At 32.0% G+C, this 27401-nt stretch overlaps 1 protein-coding gene across 1 annotated transcript; it reads left to right on the top strand.

Annotated features, from left to right (window-relative positions):
* Window positions 1-21487: 21487 nt before the first annotated feature.
* On the top strand, window positions 21488-22489 carry LOC131605081 (uncharacterized). The gene has a single exon (XM_058877478.1). The coding sequence runs from the start codon at window positions 21488-21490 to the stop codon at window positions 22487-22489; it is 1002 nt and encodes a 333-aa protein (XP_058733461.1).
* Window positions 22490-27401: the final 4912 nt, after the last annotated feature.

Below are 27401 nucleotides of genomic sequence, written 5' to 3'. Positions count from 1 at the left end.
CTGCTCGTAAAGATCACTAGCCAACTTGTTATGGGAGTGTATGATTGATTGGAAGACTTTTGTCCACTAAATAATTGATTAGAAATAGTCACCCAATAGATTACTTTGTCTTGGTTGAGTCCAAAATTGATTGGGATGGTCTCTTAATGATTCATAATGGATGAATATTAAAATCTTCCATTTTTGGCTTGAACAATTGATTATTATGGATCATTAATCGATTATCCTGATCCATAGCATTCATTTTACTCATGAACAGTTTCCAAATTTAAACACCAACTTGTCCTATAAATAGAGAGCTTCTCTATCATTTTATAACATAAAAAAAATGTAATTTGATGTTACTTTCTCATACTTTTTCATTTTATATAAATCTCTCGATTTTTCACATATATTTTCCTTAATTCTTCGAGAGTGCTTTTGAGTCTAAGTGAGAATCATTGTTTTGGGTGAGGGATTAATTAAAATTTACCAAGAGTGTATTATCTCTTCAATAAAATATTCTTCCATATGAAGTTGTTTGGTTGCGAGCTAAACTAGTCAAAGCTCTTGTTTGTTTTTAGGGGATTATCTTAGGAAGTTTCCATTTAGTTTGTGAGTTTCGCCAAGAAGAAAATTTCTCTTTTTGCTTCGTAAAGATCATCCATTAAAATCTCCACAATAGTTCTTGAACTTATCCTGGTTAAAAGCTCCATCCTTTCGAGATTAGCCCATATAAAATCTCACCCTGTGTAAAAGCTCAGTTGGTTTGTGATTAACTTGTGTAAAATCTCATCTTGATTCGAGGTCATCTCGCATAAAACCCATATTCACTTCAAAGGATTTCCAACTTATAACTCCATATCAATTGGAAGAATCAAACTTAAAACTCCATTGACCCGCTGTCGCACACGGATAAAAAATGAGTGATTTATAAAAATGATAGTTTAACGGTAACGACAAATCGAATATCATTCTCACAAGGATTATCGATTATTACTAACCAACAATAAATTGATTTAAGGGGGTTTGGTTTTAGGTTTCGATTAAGAAAAAATATAGTGAATAAGTGATTCTCAAAATAAGCTAAACGAGTGATCTACTGTTTTGGTTTCCTAACTTATCATTGATTCATATAATTTCCACGTCCTAAGCGGATTCTAATCCCTTTTTTATAATAGTATCAATTTACAAGCGCAACTGACACTAAAAGACTTATATTCCTAAATCCCGAATTAAGCAACGGGTTAAATCCTTAGTGAATTAAGCAAACACGATCAAACATACGCGGATTAAGCAAACGAGATAAAGTAAAGGAATATTAGGTACAATTGAAATTAATCAATGCTTGTTCTAAATAAGTTGAATTAAGCAAACGAGATATATAGCATAGTATTGAAAGGGAAAAGTGATTACTGGAAATTATAGAACCTTAAGGTTGCGGTGGAAACCGATTTCAGTAGATAAGTTTGGTGATTAGTTCTCCATGAAAATTCGTACAAAAGTTTCTCAATAATTCGTGAATAGTAAACGTAGAGGGCTGGTACAGTGCGGCCAACCCCTTTCAACAAAATAAGGGTTTCACTAATAATCCGAACCGGGTAGGAAAATACAAATCAGACCCATTAATTTGACCCAAAACTAAATATTTTTAATACTGCAACTTAAACGATATTTTGGGAAAAATACACTCTGAATCTGCCTTCGACTCCAACATGAAAGTCGTAGCTCTATCTCTTAGGGTGTGTTTGGTTCGGGGTAGATGGAGGGGAGGAGAGGGGAGGGGAGGGGAAATTTCTGATTAAATATGATTGGTTCAAATTTAAGGAGGGGAAGGGAGGAGAGCAAAATCCCTCTAAACCACACTTTTTGCTTCCCTTCGAATTAGGGGGATTTGGAGGGGAGGGGAGGGAATCTCAATTTTAATACGTAAAAAATTATTATATTTACTAAAATATCCTCATTTTAATTTTAATATTTCAAAATTATTTATTTTCTTTCGTCTTAATGCTTCTCTTCTATGTGATTTTTGTCGATTGTTTCCATCAACTTATTATAACTGATATCCACTTTCAGTTTTTTTTCAAATTTTTTTACTAATTACAAATCATAATCATTGCATTATTTTTATATTTTTTTAATATTTATTTATGTTCATTTTTTATTATAGTTTTGTTATTTATCCTATTATATTTTCTTTTATATCGAGTTTTAAATCATTCACTTTATTTTATTTTTTATGTATTATTTTATTAAAAAAATTAAATTATTAGTTTTAATAATAACTTATTTTATGCATTTGTTTTGTTAGATTATTCAACACAATTTAAAAATTGTTATTAGCATATAGTTTCATTTGTGTCGGAGAGTTATAATCTGAATCAAGTGTACTCAGTTTATTAATGTTATGATAAATTATAACGTTTTAGTCCCTCAATATTAAAAAAATTATTACCAAAAAAAATATTTATGAATTTTTCATTTGAATATTATATCACTTATATAAGATCATAAGGGTAAAAATATAATTTACAATAAAACTTCCTCCCCTCCTCTCTTGAACCAGACATATTTTTAATTAAAACCTCTCCCTTCCCCTCCCCTCTCTTATTTTCAACCAAACACTTATCTGATTAAAAAAAATCCCTCACCTCCCCTCCCCTCCCCTCCCCTCCCCTTCCCTCCATTAAAACCCCTCCCCTCTCCCTCATTTGAACCAAACAGACACTTAGCTTTCCGGCGATTATTAGAATGCATCGATCCGATTCGTGGAGCTCTAGTTATGCATTTTAGTGCAAACTGCTAATGCTAAAAATAAAGTGCGAAAATCAAATAACAATAAAAATAAACGGAATTACAAAAACATTATAAAATAGAAAAATAAACAAACCAAACCATAGAAATGCCTAAGTACAAACATAAAGGAACGTGCATCAAAATGCACTGATCTCCATCTTGATTTAAGATTAGCCTGTGGAAAATTTTTGTTTTAGTTTGAAGGATAACCACTCTAATTCTTGTTCTTGGTTTGGTTGGAAGTTAGTCTTTAAATTTTATTTCCTTGTATAAGGAGGTTCGTAGGCACATCCTTCTAAAAGTTCTCATAATTAGTGGATACTTTAAAAAATAATTCTTGAGGATAATAATAGGTCAATTTGGGCCAAACTTGTATAATATTTCGGTCCCTCTCTCTCTCTCTCTCTCTCTCTCTCTCTCTCTCTCCCCTCTCTCTCATCTTTGTACTTTATTGTCTTTCCGTTGGTTTTCCATCTATCTTTTTATTCTGTTGCATATTCACTTGTTTTTTTACAAAATAATTTTGTTTTCAATCAACGATTTTTAAACCTCCATAATTCACTTCCTCCCTCTTATGCATGAAGTCACATGTACAACAACTATAAAATTCATCATAAAAATACTTGCAAAATCAAAGTTGCATTATGGTAGTACGTAGAATTGTATAAAATACATACAACTTACAAACATAAACATAAAAATAATCAAAGTGCATGATTTTTAATAAGTTAAATTTATGACTCACAAAATAATAAATATTAATGAGCTTAAATTTGAAGGAACCAAGTCTAGATACATAAAATTCAATACTCATCAAATTCAATACTCATCAAATTCCAAAAAAGAGCAAAAACACATAGTCACCAAATAATTCATGGGTTTTATGGGTTGAGTTCAGGATTACTTGAAACTCAATTGTTTTAAATGGTTTTTCACTTTTGAAAAACAATCTTCACTCAATAATCTGACCTAACCCATTTTTGGGTTGGTTTGGCCTGGTTTGGCGAGTTTACCCGTTCCATATACACCCTTACTTGAGACAGGTCAAACCCACGAGCAGCATAAAAAATAAAAAAATTAGTAGGCCAAGAACTTCTTTTGTTCATTTTTATTGTAGTGAACTGTGCGATCTAACACATTGGAAAGTGAAAACCGCACCACCAACGGTCGAGATCTCATCGTAAACTATTCAACAATACTCAAGTATACTCAGAAGGAGAAGACATCATTGTCGTCAAACATAGGGCCACACATTAGAATTCCCTACAAAACTTCGTTGATCGAGGAAAAAAATTAATGCATTTGTTCTCAATGCTAGTGACGTCTCATAAAGACTCTTCATTTCCTCCTAATAATAGTCAGCCTAAATGTGAACACGGCAAAGCCCTCATTCTACATCATAAGAATTAGGACTTGGGGGAAACTGTTATGCATCGCTCGCAAGGTCGATGGTAAAAAGCATTAGAGCGAACTTCAACTTAAAGGGGACACAATTTATCTGACCTGATGTAGAAAATTCTGCACTCCAATGCATCATTTGTCGCCTGATCCAATCAGACGGATGACTACACAACACACGTATCACATATGAATGATTTCAAATGCTCTTGATATATGAAGGTGAATTGATCTATTTCAAGTACTCAAGATCATTCTTACTCACACATTACTTATAATTTTTATCACTGAGTTAAGTGTGTTGTGCGCAAGTGTGGGGTGTTAGTCCCACATTGCTTGAAAAAAATGGAAGTTGAGTATTTTATAAGGGAGATGACCCATACACCTATCACCTTAGGATTCATTTGGTGTGCAGGATAAGAGACAGGATAGGATATCTGTATCATATCCTGTCTCAATTTAGTGTTTGATGACACAACAGAATATGATAAGTTAATCCTGAAGTTTATCCTATATATCATGTCTCACTAGTTCAAATTCGTATCCTGAATATGAGTTAGGTTAGAATCCGATAGGATAGGATAAGAAAATAATTTACTAATTTATCCGAATAAAATATATTTTAAAATAAAAAATTAAATAAAGTAAAAAATAAATAAAATATTAAATTTAAAAATATATTTTTTTAAATGTGTGATATTTTCATAAGAGTAATTTTGTAGCTTTACATAATGTAAAAAATTAAAACCTAATAAATTGAAATATTTAAAAATAAAATAATTATTGAAATTTTAAAAAATTAATACTAATTTTCTTTTTTATCAAATTAAATATATATATATATATATATATATATATATATATATATATATATATATATATAAATATAATAGAATTCACGATATTTTCTAAGAAAAACTGAAATTGTTTACTCAGTCGTGTCACTGAATTTTTTTAAATTATATAAAATTATTAATTTTTTTATTAATTTAAAAATTTTAAAACATTTTACAGAATATATATATATATATATATATATATATATATATATATATATATATATATATATATATATATATATATATATATATATATAAAAAATAGATAGATAGATAGATAGATGGATGGATAGATAGATAGATAGATAGATGGATGGATAGATAGATAGATAGATAGATAGATAGATAGATAGATAGATAGATAAATAGTATTATATTTGGTATCCTGAGTGAGTCAAACACATGATATGATAAGTCTTATCGTGTCTATATCATATCTTATCCTTATCCAGCTTTATATTCTATCATGTCTCAATTTTATTCTGCGCACCAAACGGACCCTTAAAATTTTAGATGATTATGTGGTGTCTCTTTTACTTGTGTGTTGCTTTTGACCCAATGTGAATGCTCTCCGTGATGACCCAACAGAGTGTTTGAGTGACAATCTTGCAAGTCGGGTCTCTCTCCACCGCATCAACAACACAAATCCACTGTAGCAAGACACAACTTCGCTACCTCATTTTTCATTTTTAGTTCCTAACCAAACAAATAATATAGATCGAATTAATAAAATTTCATATAATATTACATTTTTATACTTATATATATATATATATATATATATATAAACATGATATATATATATATATATATATATATATATATATATATATATATATATATATATATATATATATATATATATATATATATATATATATATATATATATATATATATATATATATATATTATATTTGGTATCTTGAGTGAGTCAAACACATGATAGGATAAGTCTTATCGTGTCTATATCATATCTTATCCTTATCCAGTTTTATATTCTATCATGTCTCAATTCTATCTTGCGCACCAAGCGGGCCCTTAAAATTTTAGATGAATATGTAGTGTCTCTTTTACTTGGGTGCTGCTCTTGACCCAATGTGGATGTTCTCCGTGATGATCCAACAAAGTGTTAGAGTGATAATCTTACAAGTCATATCTCTCCACCGCATCAACAATACAAATCCACTGTAGCAAGACAGAATTTCGCTACCTCATTTTTCATTTTTAGTTCCTAACCAAACAAATAATATAGATCGAATTAATAAAATTTTATATAATATTAAATTTTTATACTTGCAACAAATAGATCATTACAAAACTACTAGTAGTACTTTGCAAAGTGAATCCTAGGACTTTATTAAACTTTTAGAAGTTTAGTTTTTCCTAATATTATGAATCAGACAGAGCAGAAGTAACTTAATCTTCACTCATAATTTATTGTTGATAGTTTTTAATGAACCATCTCATCTCATGACAATAAGGGTTACCTAAGCTTAGATAAGTTTCTGTAACGATTTGAATGTGAGGGAGAGAGAGTCAGTCTTAAATGGAAGTACAGAAAGAGTGATGAGGTGGTAGTTGGTGTTTGTTTAATGCCTAATTTAAATTGGTACAGAATTTTTAATATGGCCCCAATTTAATGATTTTATGAGACAGGTCCTCTTTTCTAGAAATATTACAATCAGAAACTGTAACTATATGTCATTATTGAGTCCACAGATACCCAAAACCATATAAGAGCTTGTTTTTATTCATTTATTGCTCTGAAAAACTTGTTTTTATATTCAAATGCTTTGCTTCATTTCAATCCTCACTATTACATCTTTGGATTCTCAAAACTTGTTGCAGAGTTAGTGCAGACACATTAAATCCAATTTGTTGGTTTTCTATAAGGATTTAACATAGTACTTCAAAAATGTTAGTAAAATAACATCATGGTAATTATTTTGACATTTTGCTTTTTTTTTGTTAACATGCAATAATTGACATGCAATAATACTATGTGGCTGGCCATAGGATTTTGGTGGTATTGAGGAAATTTTCTTTCTTGAACTTGATTGGTTTCCATTAAGACAAACAAGTTAAGGCTGTTAAAATAATATCCCACTTTGCATATTTAACAAGTTCAAGAAAATGATTGAAGATATTATTTTACTTGCATATTATAGTAAGATCTAAGATATGATTTGATTAGTTAAGAAACCAAAATTATTGATGAATTGAAGAGGTGTATTCTTTGAAGTGGTGGTCTAGATCTCTGATGTAGTAGTTTCGAGATAAACGTGCAAGTTAATATTTCACAGTTCAAATTATTTGGTAAACAAAAAAGAGAATAGAGTAAATTACTATTAGAATCATTAATTTATCGGCATACAATAAAATTTATATATAGAAGATAGGTATGTAGTCGGCCCATAATTGTTAGAGTTTGTTGAAAATATATACGTAGTAGAGTTTGTTTAAAATATATATGTTGAAGAAATTCTGTATTTTTTGTAAAAGAATGGGAAGTCTATCGCTATTTAAAGAATTCAAATTCTTCTTTATAATATGCACCAGTCAAAAGTACTTTAAGTTTATATTTGATTTTCTTTGTTATCTTATACAATTATATTAAAGTGTTGTGAGATATAGTTAAATATTTATTTTAAAAGATATTTGTGTATTTGCCCTTGGGGTGGTTGAGGGTCGTGGTTTTTATTGAGATATAATTATTGAGATATTAGATATAATATTAAATATAATTTAATCTAATAATATCAAATGTAATCTAAATTATGTAAGTTCAAGCTCAAATAGGGTTGTATATAAATAGTGATAATTTGTATCATATACACACTATTACAATAGAAATTCTTATTTTCTTATTTAGTATCTCACGCACTAATAATTTTTTCTTCAATTTTAGAATTAGGTTATTATGGTGTTCCTTTTCTAACCAACCAGATTATGCAAATATGTGTGAATTTTTTTAAATGATAAGATATTTTATTAGAAAATAAAATAAAATAGATTAGGGTTTGCCGCAAATATTGGATTATAGGTCAATTATAAAGAAGGTCTGAAATATTAATCAATAGTGCAAAAAGGTAGAAGGATAAGACCTTGGCTTGTCAAGCAGTGATATGAAATGACTAATGGGACCATTGTTCTTTCCCTTTGGCCTAAATATAGTCCTTTTTATGACAACCTAGGTGCTTGAATCAGGTTGTTAAACAATATCAATTCATTTGCTTGTCTTTGAATGATACTAATATTGATTTTTTTTAAAAACAAAAATAACTCACTTTTGAAAGGAAAGAAACTAAAATACATTAATTAAAAAAATATCAAAATATTTTACTTTAAGGTCTATTTAATAATTTAGTTAAACTAAATGATAAATGACGAGGATGACTTTTTCTAATTTATAATATTTTTTTTTGCAGATTTTTAATTTCTTGCAGAGTTATATTCATACTTTTTTTTTATAATTTTCCGATAAAAATTTACGTTAAACAAAAAATCCGTAAATAAAACATTTTAAATTAGAAAAGACCCACTCTCATCATTTGTTTTGATTAAAATTTTAAAAATACAATATTTTGATAAATATTATATAAAGTAAAATATTTTAGTATTTTTTAAATGAATTATTTAAAAAAAAAACACTAGTTGTTCAGAATTTTATGTTTGATAAGAAAATATTTAAAAATATTTTAATATGAGGAAAAGTAGTATTTCTTTTACAAGTAAGATTTGTAATAGTTGAGTTAAAGCTCAATTTAAATTTTAAAAAAAAAAATAGAGAGTCTATTCACGATTTATTTAAATCCATATATTTTTAGATTATTGATATGAGTCATTTTTCAAATTTTAAGTGGACGAATTGTCAGGGTTTCAAAGAGTATAAGAGTATAACTAAGTCTAACTCTGATTATTTTTTCAATCTCAGAACAATTAATTAACTTAATCGAATCATGCAAATATTAAAAGTAAATAAAAAAAACATTTTATTAAAATATTTTCATTAAATATCTATAAATTTTTTTTTTGCTATAAAAGATATCTATAAATTTTAACTCGGCTGAAAATTGATATTAACATGTCGGACATCATCACTAAAGTTTAAATCTTAAATATTACTCCCTCCGTTCATTTGTAAGTGTCGTTTTAGCAAAAAGCTCTTCAACCAAGATAGTGGATTGTTAGAATTACTTTTTCTATTATACCCTTATTTATTTTTCTCTTTCCAAATATATTCATTCATATACTCTCTTTTTCCAACAACTAATTCAAAAATATGAGGTCGAGTTATTGAAAAAATAAGGGTATAATTGACAAATTATAACATTAAATTATAAAACGACACTTAAATAGGAATAAAAAAATTCTTCTAAAACGACACTTAAAAAGGTACGGAGGGAATAATGTATTAAAATATAATTAGCATTATGTCAATATTTGATAAAGGTGGGTTACTTTATGACAATTGTATTTACAAAATAATAAATTGCTTTGGATTATAAGACTAATAAGAAAGCGACACATCAAGCAATCAGTGTTATTTTTTCCAATGGCAGTAGTGAGTGTACTCAATTCAAACCAAGTGCATAGTTTTGCTTAGGCAACACCCTTAACAACCAAGACACTACATTGTCATCTTTTATCCATTTGTGGGTTAAAACTTTATGGTGAAAACAACAAAGCGTGGGAAGCAAAATGATGTGAGTAAATAAATAAATAAAATAAATAATAAACAATAAGTGTGTGAAACAAGCAATAGTCACTAAGAGTTGAAAAGAAAATTCAGAGTGTGTCAAAGTGGCTGACTTAAGTGGGACCTAGCTTCCACTTCAAAGCAAAGGGGGTGTAGTGGGCCATACAAAAAGGGCCCACATTGAATGGACCACAAATGGGGCCCAAAAGCATTATATTCCTTTCCTATGAAAAAAGCAATGAAAGAATGAAAAAGGAGATGGGAACCCTCCACCCATTAGGAAGAAAGAAAAACAAAAAAGATGGGGACAAAGTGGAAGAATGTTAATCCCATCACTGTAAAGTTTATAAGAGAATAATATTCTCAATTTGACTTTGGTATATCTCATCATATGCCATTGATTGTGTACTATGGTTTTTGAGGCAAAATGTTTTCATATTCATTCTTTATGTCACTCCTACTTTGCCTCTTGTTCTTTCCTTTGTTGACAAAAGAATCAAGTTTTCAACCATCATTTGCTTTCTATTTCAAAACTCCATCTATTTACTCGATAAATTAGTTCTTTTTAATATATATATATATATATATATATATATATATATATATATATATATATATATATATATATATATATATATATATATATATATATATATATATATATATATATATATATATATATATATATATCGTATATATCGTATACTACGATGATATTATTTTTATGTGAAAATTTAATAATAAATTTGTATCATTAAATTTTAATATAAATGGTAGAGATTACTAGTCATTTTTTTCCTCTCTCCCTCAATATTAAAATAAATGATAAAAAGAATGATACATAAACTGCACAATTTATTTTAAAATTTAATAGTTTATTTAAAATATATTAGTTTTATAAGTAAATTAATAGTGAATTATGTTCGAAGAATTTTGCAATTTTAAATATGAATTTTTTTAATAAAAATTTAAACGCTGATTCATCATTATGATACTTGAAAATTAGTCGAATTTGCTAAACTCTACAATCGTTGCACTCAATTGACATGGATTAAGTTATAGTAAAATTTTCTCAAATTGCATGGCACATAAAATAACAGATTTCATATTATTAGAATCTATAGATATTTTATAATTAAAATTGAATTAACAGGAGTACAATGTGTACTCGAATTAAAATCTGACCCGATTACTAGAAAAAAAATAGGATCAAAATTAGATTATAAGATCGTAATAATGTGAAAATAGGGACGCTCTCGTGTTAATTTTCTAGCTACTTGTCCCGTCCCAAATGAATTTGAGGGCAAATATAGATTATCGTGAACTACAATAATATTTGAACATATTAAATGTTACTATATCAATTGTGAGTATGAGTTTCACTTTAGATAAAAAAAAAAGTTAATGTTGAAATTTATAGGTATAATGTTTTAAAGCTTTTGAGTTAACATGAGTTTCACTTTAGATTAAAAAAAGTTAATGTTAAAATTTATAGATCTAATATATTAAAGTTTTTGAGTTAACTAGTAAAACATTTGAAAATATAAAAAAAAAAACATAAAACTACGTGTCTCAGTAAGAATGGAACATGCTAAGGCAACCAGATCATCGCCACTTCTCTCAAACAGCCCAGACTATATGTCCTCTCTCATAATCCGCATAATATTCTGACATATCAGCAACATATCAACGACATAATCATCACTGACTTGCTCATTCTCCAGAATCTCCTCATGAGCAGGCCTAAGTAGACGTCCAGGAGCGTCTGGTGTCATGACAGGGTGTGACATAGTATAAAACCAAGTCATGTAATCGTCAGCATAATGCCACTGACTTGTGGCTAACATACTTTGATACTCCTCTGGTACAAGATGACTCTCGTAATCCGCCAGTGTGTCATTAAGATATCTGCGGACGATACTATTAAGAGCAACCTCGAAAGGGGATCTCAGAATGATCTGCACAAATCCAAAATGACGTATAAATTGCTATGCCATATACCTACACATCAGATTACTCTCACATGCCAGCCATCTGGAGTAATATGAAATGGTGTATGGGATCCAGTCGATGTCATCATGCTAAGTCCTGTCAATATACACACGGAACGGCCGCACAACAGCATCCCCTATGCGCTGACAATAAATGCAAGCTTATGGATAATCCTCAGTATACCCTAGCACATTATCAAACCCGTGTATGCGATGAAAGTGAGATACGATTCATCCCTAAAAATAAATAAGAAAAAAAAACATTAGTAACAAGTGTAAAAAAAATGCTTTTAAATTTAATAGTATATATGGAAATTACCGTCAGCAGGGTTGAGGAGCCTGCCATTTGCTTTTTCGTCCAAAGAGAATATTCGCTCAACTTGTAGTACAAGTATACCAAGCAAACAACCCAATATATCCACTCGTGGATGACCGACAATTCGATGAAGTACTTAAGGTATGCCACTCGATGTAGGTTACACTTTTGTGCACAAACATGGATGTGTCAACCAAGAATAAAAGGAAACAACTCAAAGCACACTCCCGATAGTAGGTAACTTGTAGTTCATCGTTGTCGACATCACCGGCCAACTCCAAGTTTTGTTCATAACGATCCTTCAAGTATGAAAATTTGGCATGAGCACCTTTGGTGTTCTCACACTGCATTAGGGCCTCCATTGGGCTAGCTCCCATATAAATGAAAATCATCTCTTGGGCCTCATCGCGTTTGATCTTGGAATGATCGAGTAACTTCCCCTGATGGGAAGGTGTAGAAGTCAAGCGACGTCATCTAGTGCAATCTTCATCTCTCCAATAGGGAAGTGAAAAGATGATTTTTCCTCATGCCATCTCTCAGCAAAAGCCCCATACATGCCATGTTTGATAGTCTTGTACCGAAAGAACACAGATCGGCAAGACCAGAGTATCTGATGACACTTTGGAACCAATCATCCTTAGGCTAATAAAGCTTGTGAATCTTTCTGTTGTGGTTAACAGACTTTAAACAATGGTACTCCTGTTAAAAAGAAAAAATAACAATATTTGTTGCATGGAATTTGTTTAAAACATAAAAAATAACAATCGTTAACAAATATACCTCTCCGGCTCAAACATGTCGAGCAACATGATCTCTATAGTATATAAGTAAATAGGTGTTAGAGGACCCTCCTGGATAAGAGTTTGCAAATGCAGGGACACCATCATGTGCATCAGGAGCTTCCTCCTGGTTTACGTAAGCAGGGGATATGTGCCCCTGGGATGAGGGATCTTATGATAGGCGACTCATAGAACTTGATGTTTCCCCGTCATAAAGCCTAGGGACGGTTCCCACCTAGCTTTGGTCTACTTGCTTTGAAGAGCCCTCCGCGACGAACACACACGATTAAGTTTTACGGCCGAGTCACATTCTGTTGTTGTTTGCAGCCATTCTCCTAGAAAAAAACCTAGAAAATACACCACTTTGCAATCCTTGTCATTTTTGGATATGCATCTCCGAAAACCAGAAAGGGCTCAATTCAGAGATATATCTCTGAAAAATCTCGTGTTTGCATCAATGGCAAAACGGTTACCTCTCTTGCTCTAACAAACCAAAATGCAACCAAATCATAGTGCATGTTCGTAAGAGCTACCTATTTCGAATTCTAATACCATTTAATGCATTAAAATTAAACTATATTACCTAATGCATAAAAATTAAACTATATTACTCATGTAGCATCCTTGACCATTAGTATGGCATTTTAACCAGTTATCAAGATTAACGCTCGAAGCTCTTATTGCAGCTCATGTCTAAGCCAATGACGTAAGATCAATTGTATTACCTAATAGGTTATCTGCTCAGCCTATTAACCAAGATGTCATCACTAAGTTTCAACAGTTAAAACAGATATCGAACCTAAATCTATGTTTAGACTTTAGCATCTAATAGATAAAAGACTCGGATCTAGTAATGTGCAGTACCTTTCGAATATCAGGACATACTATGAAAACATGTTTTAGGTAACTAATCCAAAACAAGCATTAATATTGAAGGATCTATCAATATTAAAACTTAATAATATTTACATAGAACGATGTGGGTGTGATCAAAACATAAGTACTATGACAATTACATCTAATTGATCACGTGTATCCGCAAGTATATGGAGTGTATCAGAGTAATATAAAAAATTGTTGAACCCACAGAGACCAAACGGTCAATTTATCGTTACTATTGCTACGGTATTTAATAAACTTTTAATAAATAATGATATTAATAATGCTAGAATGTGATTCTCGTTGACCAAACAATTAATGAACAGGATAAATTTCTAAATAGGATTCTCGTTGACCAAACAATTAATGAACAATATAAATTTCTAAATAATGATAATGCTAGAATGTGATTCTCGTTGACCAAAAAGTTAATAAATTTCTAAATAGGATTACATGTCGGGCAATATTTTCTACTTTGAAAAAGAATTCATGAACAGGAATCGTCGCTCTCGCGTATTCAAAACCGGATTTTACTCTCTAATCTTTACCGGAGTGATCACATTCCCAAGTTGCATTTGCGTTAAAGTAGTAAACCCATTTTTTAAGGAATTAAATCTTTTACTCGGTTGAAAATTGATTTTGGTTTGAAAGTTTAACTTAAAAGAGTTTCCGACTTTCGCTCGGATAACCGGATCCTAAGCCTATAAACGTGTCCGAAAATAGTTTTAAAATTGTTTTCTAGAAATATCAAATTTTCCTAATTAATCAACAAAGTGCTTCCGCAGTATTTGTTAACCAAAAACAAATTAATTTTCATCTTAAGTATCGGAAAATTTTCGATCTTATCTGATGTATTCACGGCTTTACTTTCGTAATAGCCGGCCAAATCAAATTCAGAAAAATTGTATAAAAACCAAAATAGCTCATGGTATCAATCCTAAGAAATAAAAAACAGAGTATCATCGAATCGACGATCCTCACATTTCAGCATTAATAGTTTAGATGGACATGATTACGGTAAAAGAAGAAGGTTTTGTTTGGAAGGTGAAATTAAACATAATGATAAATAAGGCAATGGGATAAAGTAAACGTGTGGATACAGTAAATAGACCGCATATGAATAAAGTTGAATTAAATAAAAAACATGCTTCGAAGAATAGATAATATGGTAAAGGAGTAAATCAATGAAAAGACTTGAATGCAGGAAATAAAATAGCGACAAGATTAAAGGTTGCTCCAAACTCGATACAGACTCAATCGATCTGTGATAGCCCTCCGATGTGAAAGGCTAAAGCTTACAAATTCAACAATTTATGTCTTAAGTTTGTACTAAGCTTGGATAATTCAAAAATTGAAACTAAATGCCTATTTATAACGTTCCAAAACCTAAAATATCTAGTGGGGAGTTGCTAAATTCGTGGGAGAGAGTTTAGGAGAGAATGAGAAGAGTGGGTGACCAAGCCAAGCCCAAAATCAACTTCTGCGCTTTACTTCAGTGAGGCGACTGCCACACCCTTCATGGTGAATGCCATGCCTACAAAATAGGCAAGACTCGGTCAGGTGACCGCTAGTGCGTGGACCACTCATGGACACCTCTATGGTGAACGCCATGGTGGTCGCCTTTAGTGTAAAATGCCCTTTTCTTTTCCATTTTTCGTCTGATTTGCTCCGTTTCTTCGCGGACGACTCCCATTTGGTGAAATACCTAAAATCCAGACAAAATACCCACATAATACAATAAATGGAAATAAAACATATGAAAATCGAGTCAAATATATGGAGTATTTTTGTGTTATCACTAACCCCCAACAAAAGAAAAAATTAGCTACGCTTACTCATTATAGCTTTACAATTGAGCCCATGGAGAAAGAAGTTGAACAATGTTTGTTGATGATTCATCAGACAGTGCTTTCACCCTCAACCTTCCTCTCATATTCTCTTCTATTGTGATTTATAGTGAGAACCTAATTTCTCTAAGAAATACCTCGAACCCACTGACATATCTCTAATGGCATGTACAATCATGATTTCAATGAATGGATTAGCACCCCTATTTATAGTGTTTGAAATGGTAGGATTACTATATGTGTCGTCCAGGCTTACTTATCGCCCCTACTTTCTTCCTTGCTAAGTAATGACATCTCACGTGCAACTTTCCTTACTGCCTTAGCTCGCACCGCCACGCTTGCTTAGCCACCAAACCCTTTCTTCACCTTAAGGTAACTTAGCCCTGAAGTCATGAACTGCATTTGCTCATTAAGTGAGTTTGTGTTCTTAGCTTAGAGAGTTTGGAAGCTTAGATATCTAAGAGCGCATGTGTTCTTGGCTTAGCGAGCCTTTATTTGTTGGTAAAGTACTTTGGCTTGGTCTTTGTGTTTCTTTGATGATTTCTTAATCCTTTTTACCTATTTTTTAGTCAATACACAGTTAAATGTCCAAACAGGAAATTTATCACTTTTCATTGATAAATTTGGGGTTTTTCATTAATTACTTGTAAAAATAAGTTAACAGTGTCTATGTATTTAACGTATTTTTGGAACTTATCGGGTACAAGAGCCTTAGTCTCGCCTTCTTTAAACTCCCCAATAGGTGGTACCACAGCCCGATTCGCCTTGGTGGGTGAGTGAGAGTTGAATCTTGTGTTGAATCCTATTATAGGAGGTAGAAACTCACACTTTATGAGAGTTTGTTAAGATCAAGTGTGAGTGGTCAAGTCCCACATCACCTATGAATGAGTATAATGTTGAATTTATGAGAGTTGACCCACATGCATGATTTCTAAAAAAATTGGATATGGATGTGATTTATCTTTCTCATGTGGTCCTAGAGAAGTAGGACACTTCAAAGTGGTCTATTTAGTTGACTGAATCTCAATATTACCCCCTCTATTTAGGAGTGATCTTCTTTGTTGAATCAAGCCCAGTGTAACCTCTTTCATACTAGACAGTGACATGTAATTATAAACCAAGGTATGCCTTATCTTCTACCTTTTCCATAAAATGTGTGAGTGATGATAAATCACGATGAAAAGGCTCGTGTTAGTTGGTGGAATTAGTCGACAATACTTAAAGTCAGTTGGTATGTCATAAATAGTATCAGACAAGATATATTATATTACAATGTGGTTTGTGGATTAACTAAGCGGCAACTGATGGGCATATGACGCCTAAGACCGACAAGGGAGATGAGTGATCGTTGGTATGCAAGGCATGGACAATTAGCAGCTTATGGCGGATTTTAGACAGAAGGGGGACATGATTGAACCAAATTCACATCAGAATAAAAATGATGACTTTTACGAATTGATTTGTATTGCTTATACCAATTAGATGCATCTTTTATTTTTCTTTTCGTCAACTCGTGCCGTAAAAACTCTACAACTAAATGTGCTTGATTTGAAGTATGTCTTTGGATGAGTAGTGGTATGAAACATTTTTCATAAAATGTGCGAGTGAAAAAAAAGTACACAGAAAAGATCCGTATTAATTTCTGAGATTAGTTAACAATATTTTAAGTAGTCTTATGGTTAAAAAAAAAAAAATTCTAAACATGAAAATATCATTGTTATTAACCAAACTTTTTTTCTAAACATGAAAATATCATTGTTATTAACCAAACTTTTTTTCTAAACATGAAAATATCATTGTTATTAACCAAACTTTTGTTCGAGAATTAGTCCTAGTATGAATAGAGTTAGTTGTATTATGACATAGAAAGCCAAAAGGAATTGAGACCCAAATTATTTAGTTTAGTTTAAACATTCAAACGGTGCAACAACCTTAAAGATACACATTGAGACACAAAGTGGAATCTACATAGTAATGCTTGCTCTCTTTTGAGTTTCTCTCAAGGAAAGAAACAGAGAATGGGAGAGAGGATTATTGTCTGGTGTGAGCTGATTGCACCCAAATAATGCCGACAACACAATTGAAGCAAAAAGGACTTTTTCCCATAATGGGAGTCAATTTCTTTTAACCATTCTCCACATGCTTGTTTCTCATTGGCTTACTTGGAATGTAAATAACGCAAAGTCGTATACAGCATGTTGCAAAATCTTTATCTTTTCAATCTTCAACCTTATCAAATCCAAACAAAGATCTTGACTTTTTAAACTAACGTGTATTTTAAACTATTTTTTTCATTTGTCAACATTTTCTCTGTTTGTGTCATTTTGTTGATTTTCAAATGCTTTTTGGCATTCATATTTGTTGCTTTGTGTTTTGAATATAATACTAATATATTTGTATGGTAGTAAATAAGTTCTTTCATTTCAACACCATTGAATGTTTCTGTACATATATGCAGAGTATTGTCAGATTATTTTTCACTTTACCAATAGTGATTCTTAGACAAAGTTAATTAATATAAATTATTAAAATAAGAGTCAATAATTGGATCATTAATAAGATTAAAAAAATAAATCTTCGATGGTTTAGTGGTGGAGGTTTAAATTACGAGTGTGTGCTCTTTTAAAAGTTCTGAGTTTAAATTTTATTAAATGCTAATAATTTCTGTGTTGGATCAGTTTGTACTTTGGTTTTAAACGGAACTTCCGTTAATGAATGATGAAATTAGTCCTCTTAAATTAATCGGGCAGATATTAAAATTTCAATGATTAAAAATCTTTTATTTTTTTAATTCAAATAAGAAGAATTTACGTTTGGGGCATGAATAAATCTTTTCATTTTATAATTAATGCTAGCATGCAAGCATTGGCAGAAAGTAAAAGTGCTTTACCTCAGATAAAAATGTATAAATATTTTTATGGAGATTTTTATGGAGTCGTGTTTGGAGGGAGATAGAAGAATGGTATTCAACTATTCATAGTATCATTGTAAATAGTATTAGAGTTGAAAGGTTTTCGGTGTTCGAGAGATGATGTTTAACTATTTTAAGTACGTAATTTTGTTAGATTTAGGGTGAATAGATTTCACCCTTAGAAACATTTAGATGAGGAGGTGAAGAAGGTTGTGTAGAATTAATTGTGAGAGTTTTAAAAGTTTGGATTCTGTTGCTAAACTTTGAGTTTATTAAAAAAAAAATTGGGAACTTAAGGAGTATATCATGAGATTTTGAATTCTTTTTAAATGGAAAGTTAATAAAAATTTTATTAAATCAAAATTACAATGCGAATTGTTATGGTCGGTCAAAAGGAAGACACAATTTGGCCGAATAATTGCATATATCATATATGTGATGGTAAATATGTAGTACTCGTAATTATTAAGTTTATCCATTTGGCTAATAATTGATGTCAAAGACATTAATTATCTTACACAACTTATTACTAATATTTGATCATTACGTGAAAATACCGTTTACAGTTAATTCTAACAATAAAATATAGGGAATTGATGGTGTTGTTGGTATCTTATTCAGGTCTTATTAATTTGCATACAAACAATATTGTGTGTGTGTGTGTGTGTCTATATGATTATCTGACATGCCTACTATTGTTGTATGTTTGTTGTTCTTTTCAATTGATCTAGTTTTCGCTGCTACTACTTTAAATTTTGTTGCTCAGATTAATTTTATCTATATGTTGAGTGGGATGAACTTCAAGTCCTGGAAAGAATCTGTGGAGATCATTCTTTAATGCATTAGACATATCCCTGAGTGAAGAACGTTTTGCCGTCACTGATGAGAACCCAAATGAAACTAAAGTAGAAAATTGGGAGCGATCTAACTGGATGTGTCCCATGATGATCAAAAGATCTATACCTAAAATGATTAGGGGTTATATTGCTGAGAGCGAAAGCGCCAAGAGGTTCCTCGGAACTGTGGAGCAATTCTTTGCTAAAAATAATAAGATTGCGATTTCCCAAAATAAGAGGGCAAAGGAACAACCTAAGGAGTCTGTATTCTTCTTTTGCAAGATGGTTGGACACATGAAAAAGGAATATTCCAAGTACGCCACATGGCGAGAAAAAGAGGGTAATTTTCTCACTTGTGTTTGTTCTAAAATTAATTTAGTTTTTGTACCTAAGGTTAATTGGTGCTTAGATTCGGGTGCTACAACTCACATAAATATGTCCTTGCATGGTTGTTCGTGGAGCCATCCGCCAAGAGATGATGAAAGATACATCTATGTGGATGATGACAATAAAGTTGTAGTAAAAGCTATAGGGACTTTTAGATTATTATAAAATATTGGTTTTCATTTGGGTTTGTTTGAGACTTTTGTTGCACCGTATATGACTGAAATAACGTTGGTTCCGGTTCTTTGAAAGATAATCTTTATATGCTAGATATTGAATGTCCTTGTAATAAAATAATGCACATATAGTTGCATGGTATAAAATGAAAGTTAAATGAGAATTCTGGCACTTTATGACATAAGTGATTAGGACATATTTCTGAATATAGAATTCAAAGGCTTATTATATTGTAAGATATTCTTGAATCCCTTGATTTGTTAAAATTTTAAGTCTACATTCAATGTATCAAGGGTAAACAAACAAACAAAAGGAATTTATATGCTGAAAGACTTAAGGATGTCTTGGAACTGATTCATACTTATATATGTGGTCCTTTTCCTACAAGTTATTGGAATGGACAAAGGTATTTTGTTATGCTCATAGACGACTACTCAAGGTATGTTTACCTATATTTGATTCATGAGAAATCTCAATATTTGGATGTGTTCAAGTCATTTAGAACTAAGGTCGAACTTCAACTTGAAAAGAAAATAAAGGTTGTCAAGTCTGACTCTGGTGGTGAATACTATGGTCAATATAATGTATTATGGGAACAACGTCTAGGGTCATTCGCGCTTTTCCTTAATGAATGTGGAATTGTTCTGCAATATATAATGTCGGGAAAATCCAGCATGAATGAAGTTGCAGAATAATGAAATTGGGCATTTAAGGATATGGTAAGGGGTGTGATTAGTCATTAGTCATTTTTCATTTTCAAAGTTATTTTGGAGAGAGGTATTAAAGACCGCAATTTATATCCTTAATAGAGTACCAAGTAAGGTAGTAGCTAAGACCCCTTATGAGCTATGAATTAGGAAAAGGTCCAGCATGAGGCACTTGCACATTTGGGGATGTCTAACTGAAGTGAGGCCTTATAGGCCCTAGGAAGGTAAGTTGGATGCAAAGACAGCTAGATATTATTTAATTGGATATGCGGAACGTTTTTACATGTACAAGTTTTATAATCTTATCACCAGATCATCAGAATGCTTCTGAAAGGGATCAACACACATTATGAAGAAGGAAAGAGGTAAGTGAAAAGGTTTGACAGAAGTTATTATTTTATATTTAAAATTCATATACTGCTGTCAGTTTATCTTTATCAGAACCTCAATTATCAGAAGATGTTTTCAGTCAGAAACATCTCTGATTAGATGGGAGTCGTTTGATTTTCCAGAATCTGAGTACATCAAACGTGTCACTTAGCATGATTAATACATGTAACCTTAGTTATACTTATTATAAATCATAACTAATGACACTCAAGCATTGTGTTTATTTTCTTGGAATTGGTTAAAATCAAAATTATGATCTTCATTAATTTCCCTTAATGATTGTACTATCCTTTGATTTCTCACCTTTTCAAATACTATATGTACACTCACACACACAACCATACTATTCACTTCCACGCCTTTTAGAAACCGTAAAACCCTAAACTCATATTCTCTCATTTGTTCATCGAGTTCTTCTTTCTTCTCAACATCGTCAAACATCCTCATACCACATCATCATGAATCATCAAAAACAAGAAGATGTGATGTCCATTCAAAAGAATGCTCTAGAATTAAACCTTTCTGGGTCATCACTTGCTACGTCAATTGTCTCCCCTATGACTACAATTGTTCATGGTTCTTCCTCAACTGCTCATGTGAGTTCCTCATATGCACCAACTACTGAAGAAAGTTATGTTACAGAGAAAGAACCTCAGGATCTTTGTATTGTAGATCCTGAAGAATTGAAGGTTTTGTGTGAATCCCTAGTAGACTTTCAAAATCCTGTTGATAATGATTTTGATTTGAGGGATGAGTTGATCGCTCAACGATGGGAAAATTTCTTTGAAAGGCTTCATGGACCCGTTTATGAAGCTCTAGTAAGAGACTTATTTAAACATGCAGAATGTGATGATCTCTACATTACATCTCATGTTCTGGGAAGTATGATTGCCATCACTAAGAAATCCATCTCAGATCTGCTGGGAATGACATTTCTAGATGAAGAGTGTGTCTATGGAAAGGACAACAAGTCAAAATTTGTAAGGAGCGATATCCACAAAGCAATCTTCAAGAATTTATCTCCACAAAAGAAAGATTTTAAAAACGTAGAACTTCAGAATAAACTAAGAATCTGGCATAAGATCATTCTAAACTACATCAATCCAAGAGCAAGCTTTGTTGACAATTTCAATGTCAATCAGAAGTATATGCTCTATTACCTCCAGTCTCACCACAAGATGAATCTTCAATCAATTATGTTTCAATATCTGAAGGATACCATCAAGTCTACCATAATATGTGTCATTCAATCTAAGAAGACCAAGAATTACATACCTTTTGGACGTCTTTTGTCTGACATTTTTATAGAAAACGGCTTAGTGGAATTCTTGAGTACAGAGGGAAAATATGCAGAAGATCTTGTTCCATTATTTGGAGAATTATTTAACATCAAGACTTTGAAGCATATGACAATGGTCACACATTATCAAATTGATCCTCAGTTACCTCCTTCCGATTTGGCTCAAAGAAGGACACATGTTGCAAACTATCCTTCATTCTGTAAGAAAGACAACCCAGAAGAGATTGTTCCGTATATGGATTTAATAGAGAAAGCATGAGTCTATATACCTTGTGTCAATCAGGAAGTTCAAGCTGTTGTATCAAGACCTTCAAAACCCTCCAAAGGAAAAAGGAAGCAAATCTCATCAGGTCGTGAACGCAGAACTAAGAAGAAGCATGCCAAAGGATAAGCTTCTAAGAACTCTCCTCTTACTACTAGTTTGGATAAAACTGCATCTGCAGGGAATTTCTCTGTTCTTCTCAAATCTGAATCTATTGATAAAACTGTTAATGAATTATCATCCTTCACCAATTTTGTCCTAGTATCATCAACCTCATCCTTGGCACTAACAACTTTTGAACAAACAAATCTTGTTCATGTCTCTCTTAAGAGGATGTTTGTTCCCACCTCAAATAATCCAAAAACAAATTCATTTTCAACCCTTATTATTCCCATTCCATCATCATCTGTTCAAACTTACACTTTGTTGTCCACTTCTCTTGAATCTGAAACTACATCTCTTAACTAATTTGAATCCTTGGCCATCCCTCAAATCTTCACCAACAATGATTCACCTTTGACCATACACTCTGATCCCTCGTCACCATGTTTTTCTGAAAGTTCATTTGAAGTTATTTATGATCAACCCCTTGAACAATTCTTCCTAAACATACATTTTCAACTACTACTTCACCATCCTTTTCTGCACCTTTTGAATCACAATCATATGAGCCCTATAAAATCTTCGAACTTCTTGCTATGTCAAGGTTAAAAAGAGGATTGCAAAGGTTAAAAAGAGGATTGCAAAGGTCAGAGGAGAAGCGAGCACCAACACTGGTCATCAAGCACTGGATATTTATTAAAAATTCCAGGAGTGAATAAAATCTGAGTTTGAGAAGTTTATGGGTTTCTCAAATGCATCAAGAGCTGTGAGTGTTCAGATTGTGAAAGAGAAAGAAGAAACAGAAAAAGAGAGGATCAGACTCTTCAATCTACTTGCTGCTAAGCAAAAGGAAGCTGAAGAGAAGAGACTCTACATGGCTGAAGAGGACGCTAAGAAGGCTAAGGAGAAAGAAACAGAAGCCAAAGCTAAGGAAGCGTGAGACAAGAAAGATGAAGTTGTTGTTGTCATTTCTTTTACTGATTCTGTTATTATCCGCTTAGAGCAAGATGTCAATGAGATCAGAGAAGAACAAGTGGGATACAAGAGAGAGCAAGAAGTTTTTAAGGAAAACTTCAAGTAACAGAAGGAAGTTAATGCGAATGTTCAGAATATGCTTCAAGAAATTCTGGCATCTTTGAAAACATCCTCCTCTGAACTTTCCAAAAGATAGATTCTAGGATTGCTTTTACCTTTTTCTATCAGAACCCTAGGAATTTTATGTGTTTTGCTTTGTATGCCATGTTTATCTTTCAGTTGTTTGCATACGCATAATGTTTAATCTATCAAATATTTTTCTTCTGATATTTACTCGCTTCTTATGTCTTATGTCTTATGTTTTTCACACATAATATCTTTTTGACTATGACAAAAAGGAGGAGAAATTTGAAGTCATATTTTGATGATTAATAATCAATTCCCAAAATAAAATTGCTTACATTTACTAAACCCGTATAAAACTGTTGTTTTGTGTTAGAAATGTTTTCATTTTTCAGGTAAATCATGCAACTCTTAGTGGCATCAAAATGATTGGTAGATTAGAGACAGACTCTGAAAGCCTTGAATATCAAAAATTGAAACTCAGATATTGGAAATCAGACTCTGAAGAGTTCGTTAGCAATCTGACTCTGAGAATGTGATTATGGAATCAGGATGTGCAACAAGACCCTTAGAACCTACAAACCAGGCTTTGAGCTTACCAAAACTATATCTAAGCAACCAAGCCTTGGAGATTGAAGATGAGGTTCTGGAAAACCTCAATCAGAATCAACAAAATTGGGCTCTGAAAGATTTCATTTAGGCACTGGATTTCCTAGAATGGAAATCAGGCTCTGAAATGAATCTATCAGCCAGGCTCTGATAATGAGAGTTATCATGAATCAAGACCTAAAGATAGTATCTGATTTATTGGAACCAGTGGGAGTTACCCAGAAAGGTTCATAATCAGGATATCTGATTTTTACCAATTCTTTGACTCAGGGGGAGTATCTCTGCAAAGGATAAGTATTCCTTATCTTTTCAATTCTGATATCTGTATGATTATGTGCAAAATTGTGTCATAAAAATACATAGTTTTGTCATCATCAAAAATGGGGAGATTGTTAGAACAAGATTTGGTTCTGCAATACGTCTCTGAGTTTTGATGATAACAATATGTATAAACAATTTTTTTATTATTATGCTAACGTTTGTTATTGTTGAGTACTTAACAAATAGGTTTGATTCTGATGAGAAGGCGTGGCCAAAACATCAAAGCCACCAGGTTATGTTTGCGCACTACAAAGTTCTGAGGAACAATAGCAACAACTTCAGAAGCTGAAACATCTGAAGTCATCATTCTGATGAAAGTTCTGAAGAAACCAGTTTTGAATACAAGTGTTGAAAGACTCTGAAGACGTGGTTCTGAAGACTTGAAGCTCTGGAGACTCAAGTTTCTGAAGACTCAAGTTTATGAAGACAAAAGGATTGTGAAGACCAAATGCTGAAGACTCTGAAGACGCGGTTTTGAAGACTTTGAAGACTTGAAGCTTTGAAGAATTCAATGTTCATTCTTTTTCTTCCAACTCATGATGAGATCCTTTAAAGTTCAAGAAGAAAAAAGTTAATGTTATACTGTAATACAGAAGTACAAGGTAGAGACGAATGTTTTGCTCCACTCCAAGAAAAGGACGGACGTTGCGTACTATCTTGTATCCCACTACAAGCAAGCCGCCAAAATTCTGCAAGATTCTGAATTTGGCCTCCAATGGTTATATTTCTCTATTGGCTATAAAAGGGCTTGAAGACTCAAAGAAGATGCTAAGCAACTTCAACGAAAACACTCACTCTGTATAGATTTTTAATAGCTTCATTTTTCTTTTAGTCTTAGATTTGAAAAAGAGAGTTTACGTCCTGCTTGTGTATAAGCACTTATATTGTAAACAAACCTGTGATCAAAGGTTGTTTGATCATTCCTTAAGAGACTGAGTGAATGTCAGCTGTCTCAAGAAGTCTAGGACTAAAGAGTCTTAGAGGTTGTTAGTCACAGATGTTATCTGTGCAGGTCGTTAGTCATAGAGGTTGTCTGTGCAAACGTTAGTCACCGGCTGTTGGCCTGTGCAATTGTAATCGATTCTGTTATAGAGGATTAAGTCCTTGCTTGAGAGAGGCAAAATCACCTCAAAAGGGTGGACTGGATTAGCTTGAGAGTTCTCAAGTGAACCAGTATAAAAATACCGATTTCTTTCCTTCTTGCATCTTTTTGTTATTATCCATAGTAAAGAACTTGGAGTTTCAAGAGAGGGGAATGTTTTTATAAAAAAAATTGTGTTTTAAAAACCCTATTCAACCCCCCCCCCCCCCCCTTTCTAGTATTTTTCACACCTTCGCGTTCTATACTTCGGTTTTAATTTGGTACAAAATTTATGTTATGTTTGATTTTCTGCAGAATAAAAACTTATTAGTACTATTGTTCTAAAAATGTTATGTTTTTTGTTATGCGTAAATATTGTAATTACCTAAGGAACTTTAGTTTGATCTCATTAAAGACTTCATAAGGACCAGTTAGAAATATGTATGATTTAGAGATCACATTGCATGAAATTTCCATACCTCTCATCCATATTGATATATGTTATCAAGTACATTGATATGGTGGTCATCGAGGTTCCGTCACGTTATATGTCAACGATGACAACAATGGTGGTCCTATTGTTGATATATGAGGTGAACCAAATTGTAAAGTTAAAATCTAAGGATAAATAGCATTCGGATGCACGCCTAAAAAATTATGATATAATTATTAAGATATATCGCCCGAGTGGAATATTGTTGAAATATTTTTTAATATTATTTTAATATTCCAATAATTATTATGTGGGCATATGTATTTTAATTATATTAGCTATTTTATAAAATTAAGTGTCTTAAACAATTAAGTGATCAAATAAAGTTAAAAGACTAATTATATTTTATTTAGAAATTAATTAATTGGGTATGGGCTCAAATATGAGTGGATGTCAGAATGACCCATTTTAGAATAATGGGAACTCTAATTTGCTATCATCATATAAATAGGCTATGGTCCCTAATATATCGCACGCATACATTTTACCTCTTCTCCCCATCTTAAGAGTATTCAAGGCATTAGGAGTGTTGGTTAAGGAAGAACCAGACAAGACATCAAGTATTCGTTGTTTGTCTCTTAACCTTCAGGATTACCGCGTATAGGAACTTTCTCAATATATCCAGGTATTCCTAAAATCAACTTGAAGGTCCTTTAATTTTATACATGCTTGTATGACTATTTGGCTTCTGCACTAAACTATATGTTATAGTTTGTTGGGCATGAATATTCGATTGACTATTATTGATTTAAATTCTAAAACACCTATCTAAAAATAGAGATGGAGCGAAGATGTATCTTGGCCGGTGAATAAATGAGTATCTGTTTCTTTTGGTTGCCAATAGAGAAAGGATGTCATTTTGAAAAGACATTTGGCCGGAGGGAGGCCGTCTTTGAGTTTGGTTTCGTCAGATTTTTGAGTTGGCATATGAAATAATATTTATGTTGTGGAGATAAGAAGATTAAGATGGGAGTTTAGGGGTATAAATTGGAGGTCTGGAAGGAAACTTTTTGCCTAAGATGAGGAACAAGTGGCAAAATGTAGCTATTTGATAGATAACATTGTTTTGTAAGATAATCTTGTTGACTGATAGGAGTGGACCCATAATTGTGATATTTGCTACATGGTGAAAGATGGATATCACATTTTGACTCATGCAGACAAACTAGATCTTGAATCTAACTGGAAACTCATTTGGAATAGAT

This window comes from Vicia villosa, linkage group LG5, assembly GCF_029867415.1.
Source record: "Vicia villosa cultivar HV-30 ecotype Madison, WI linkage group LG5, Vvil1.0, whole genome shotgun sequence".
Taxonomy (NCBI): Eukaryota; Viridiplantae; Streptophyta; class Magnoliopsida; order Fabales; family Fabaceae; genus Vicia; species Vicia villosa.
The sequence above is the reverse complement of the archived record's forward strand: the minus strand, read 5'-3'. Positions and strand labels throughout refer to the sequence as shown.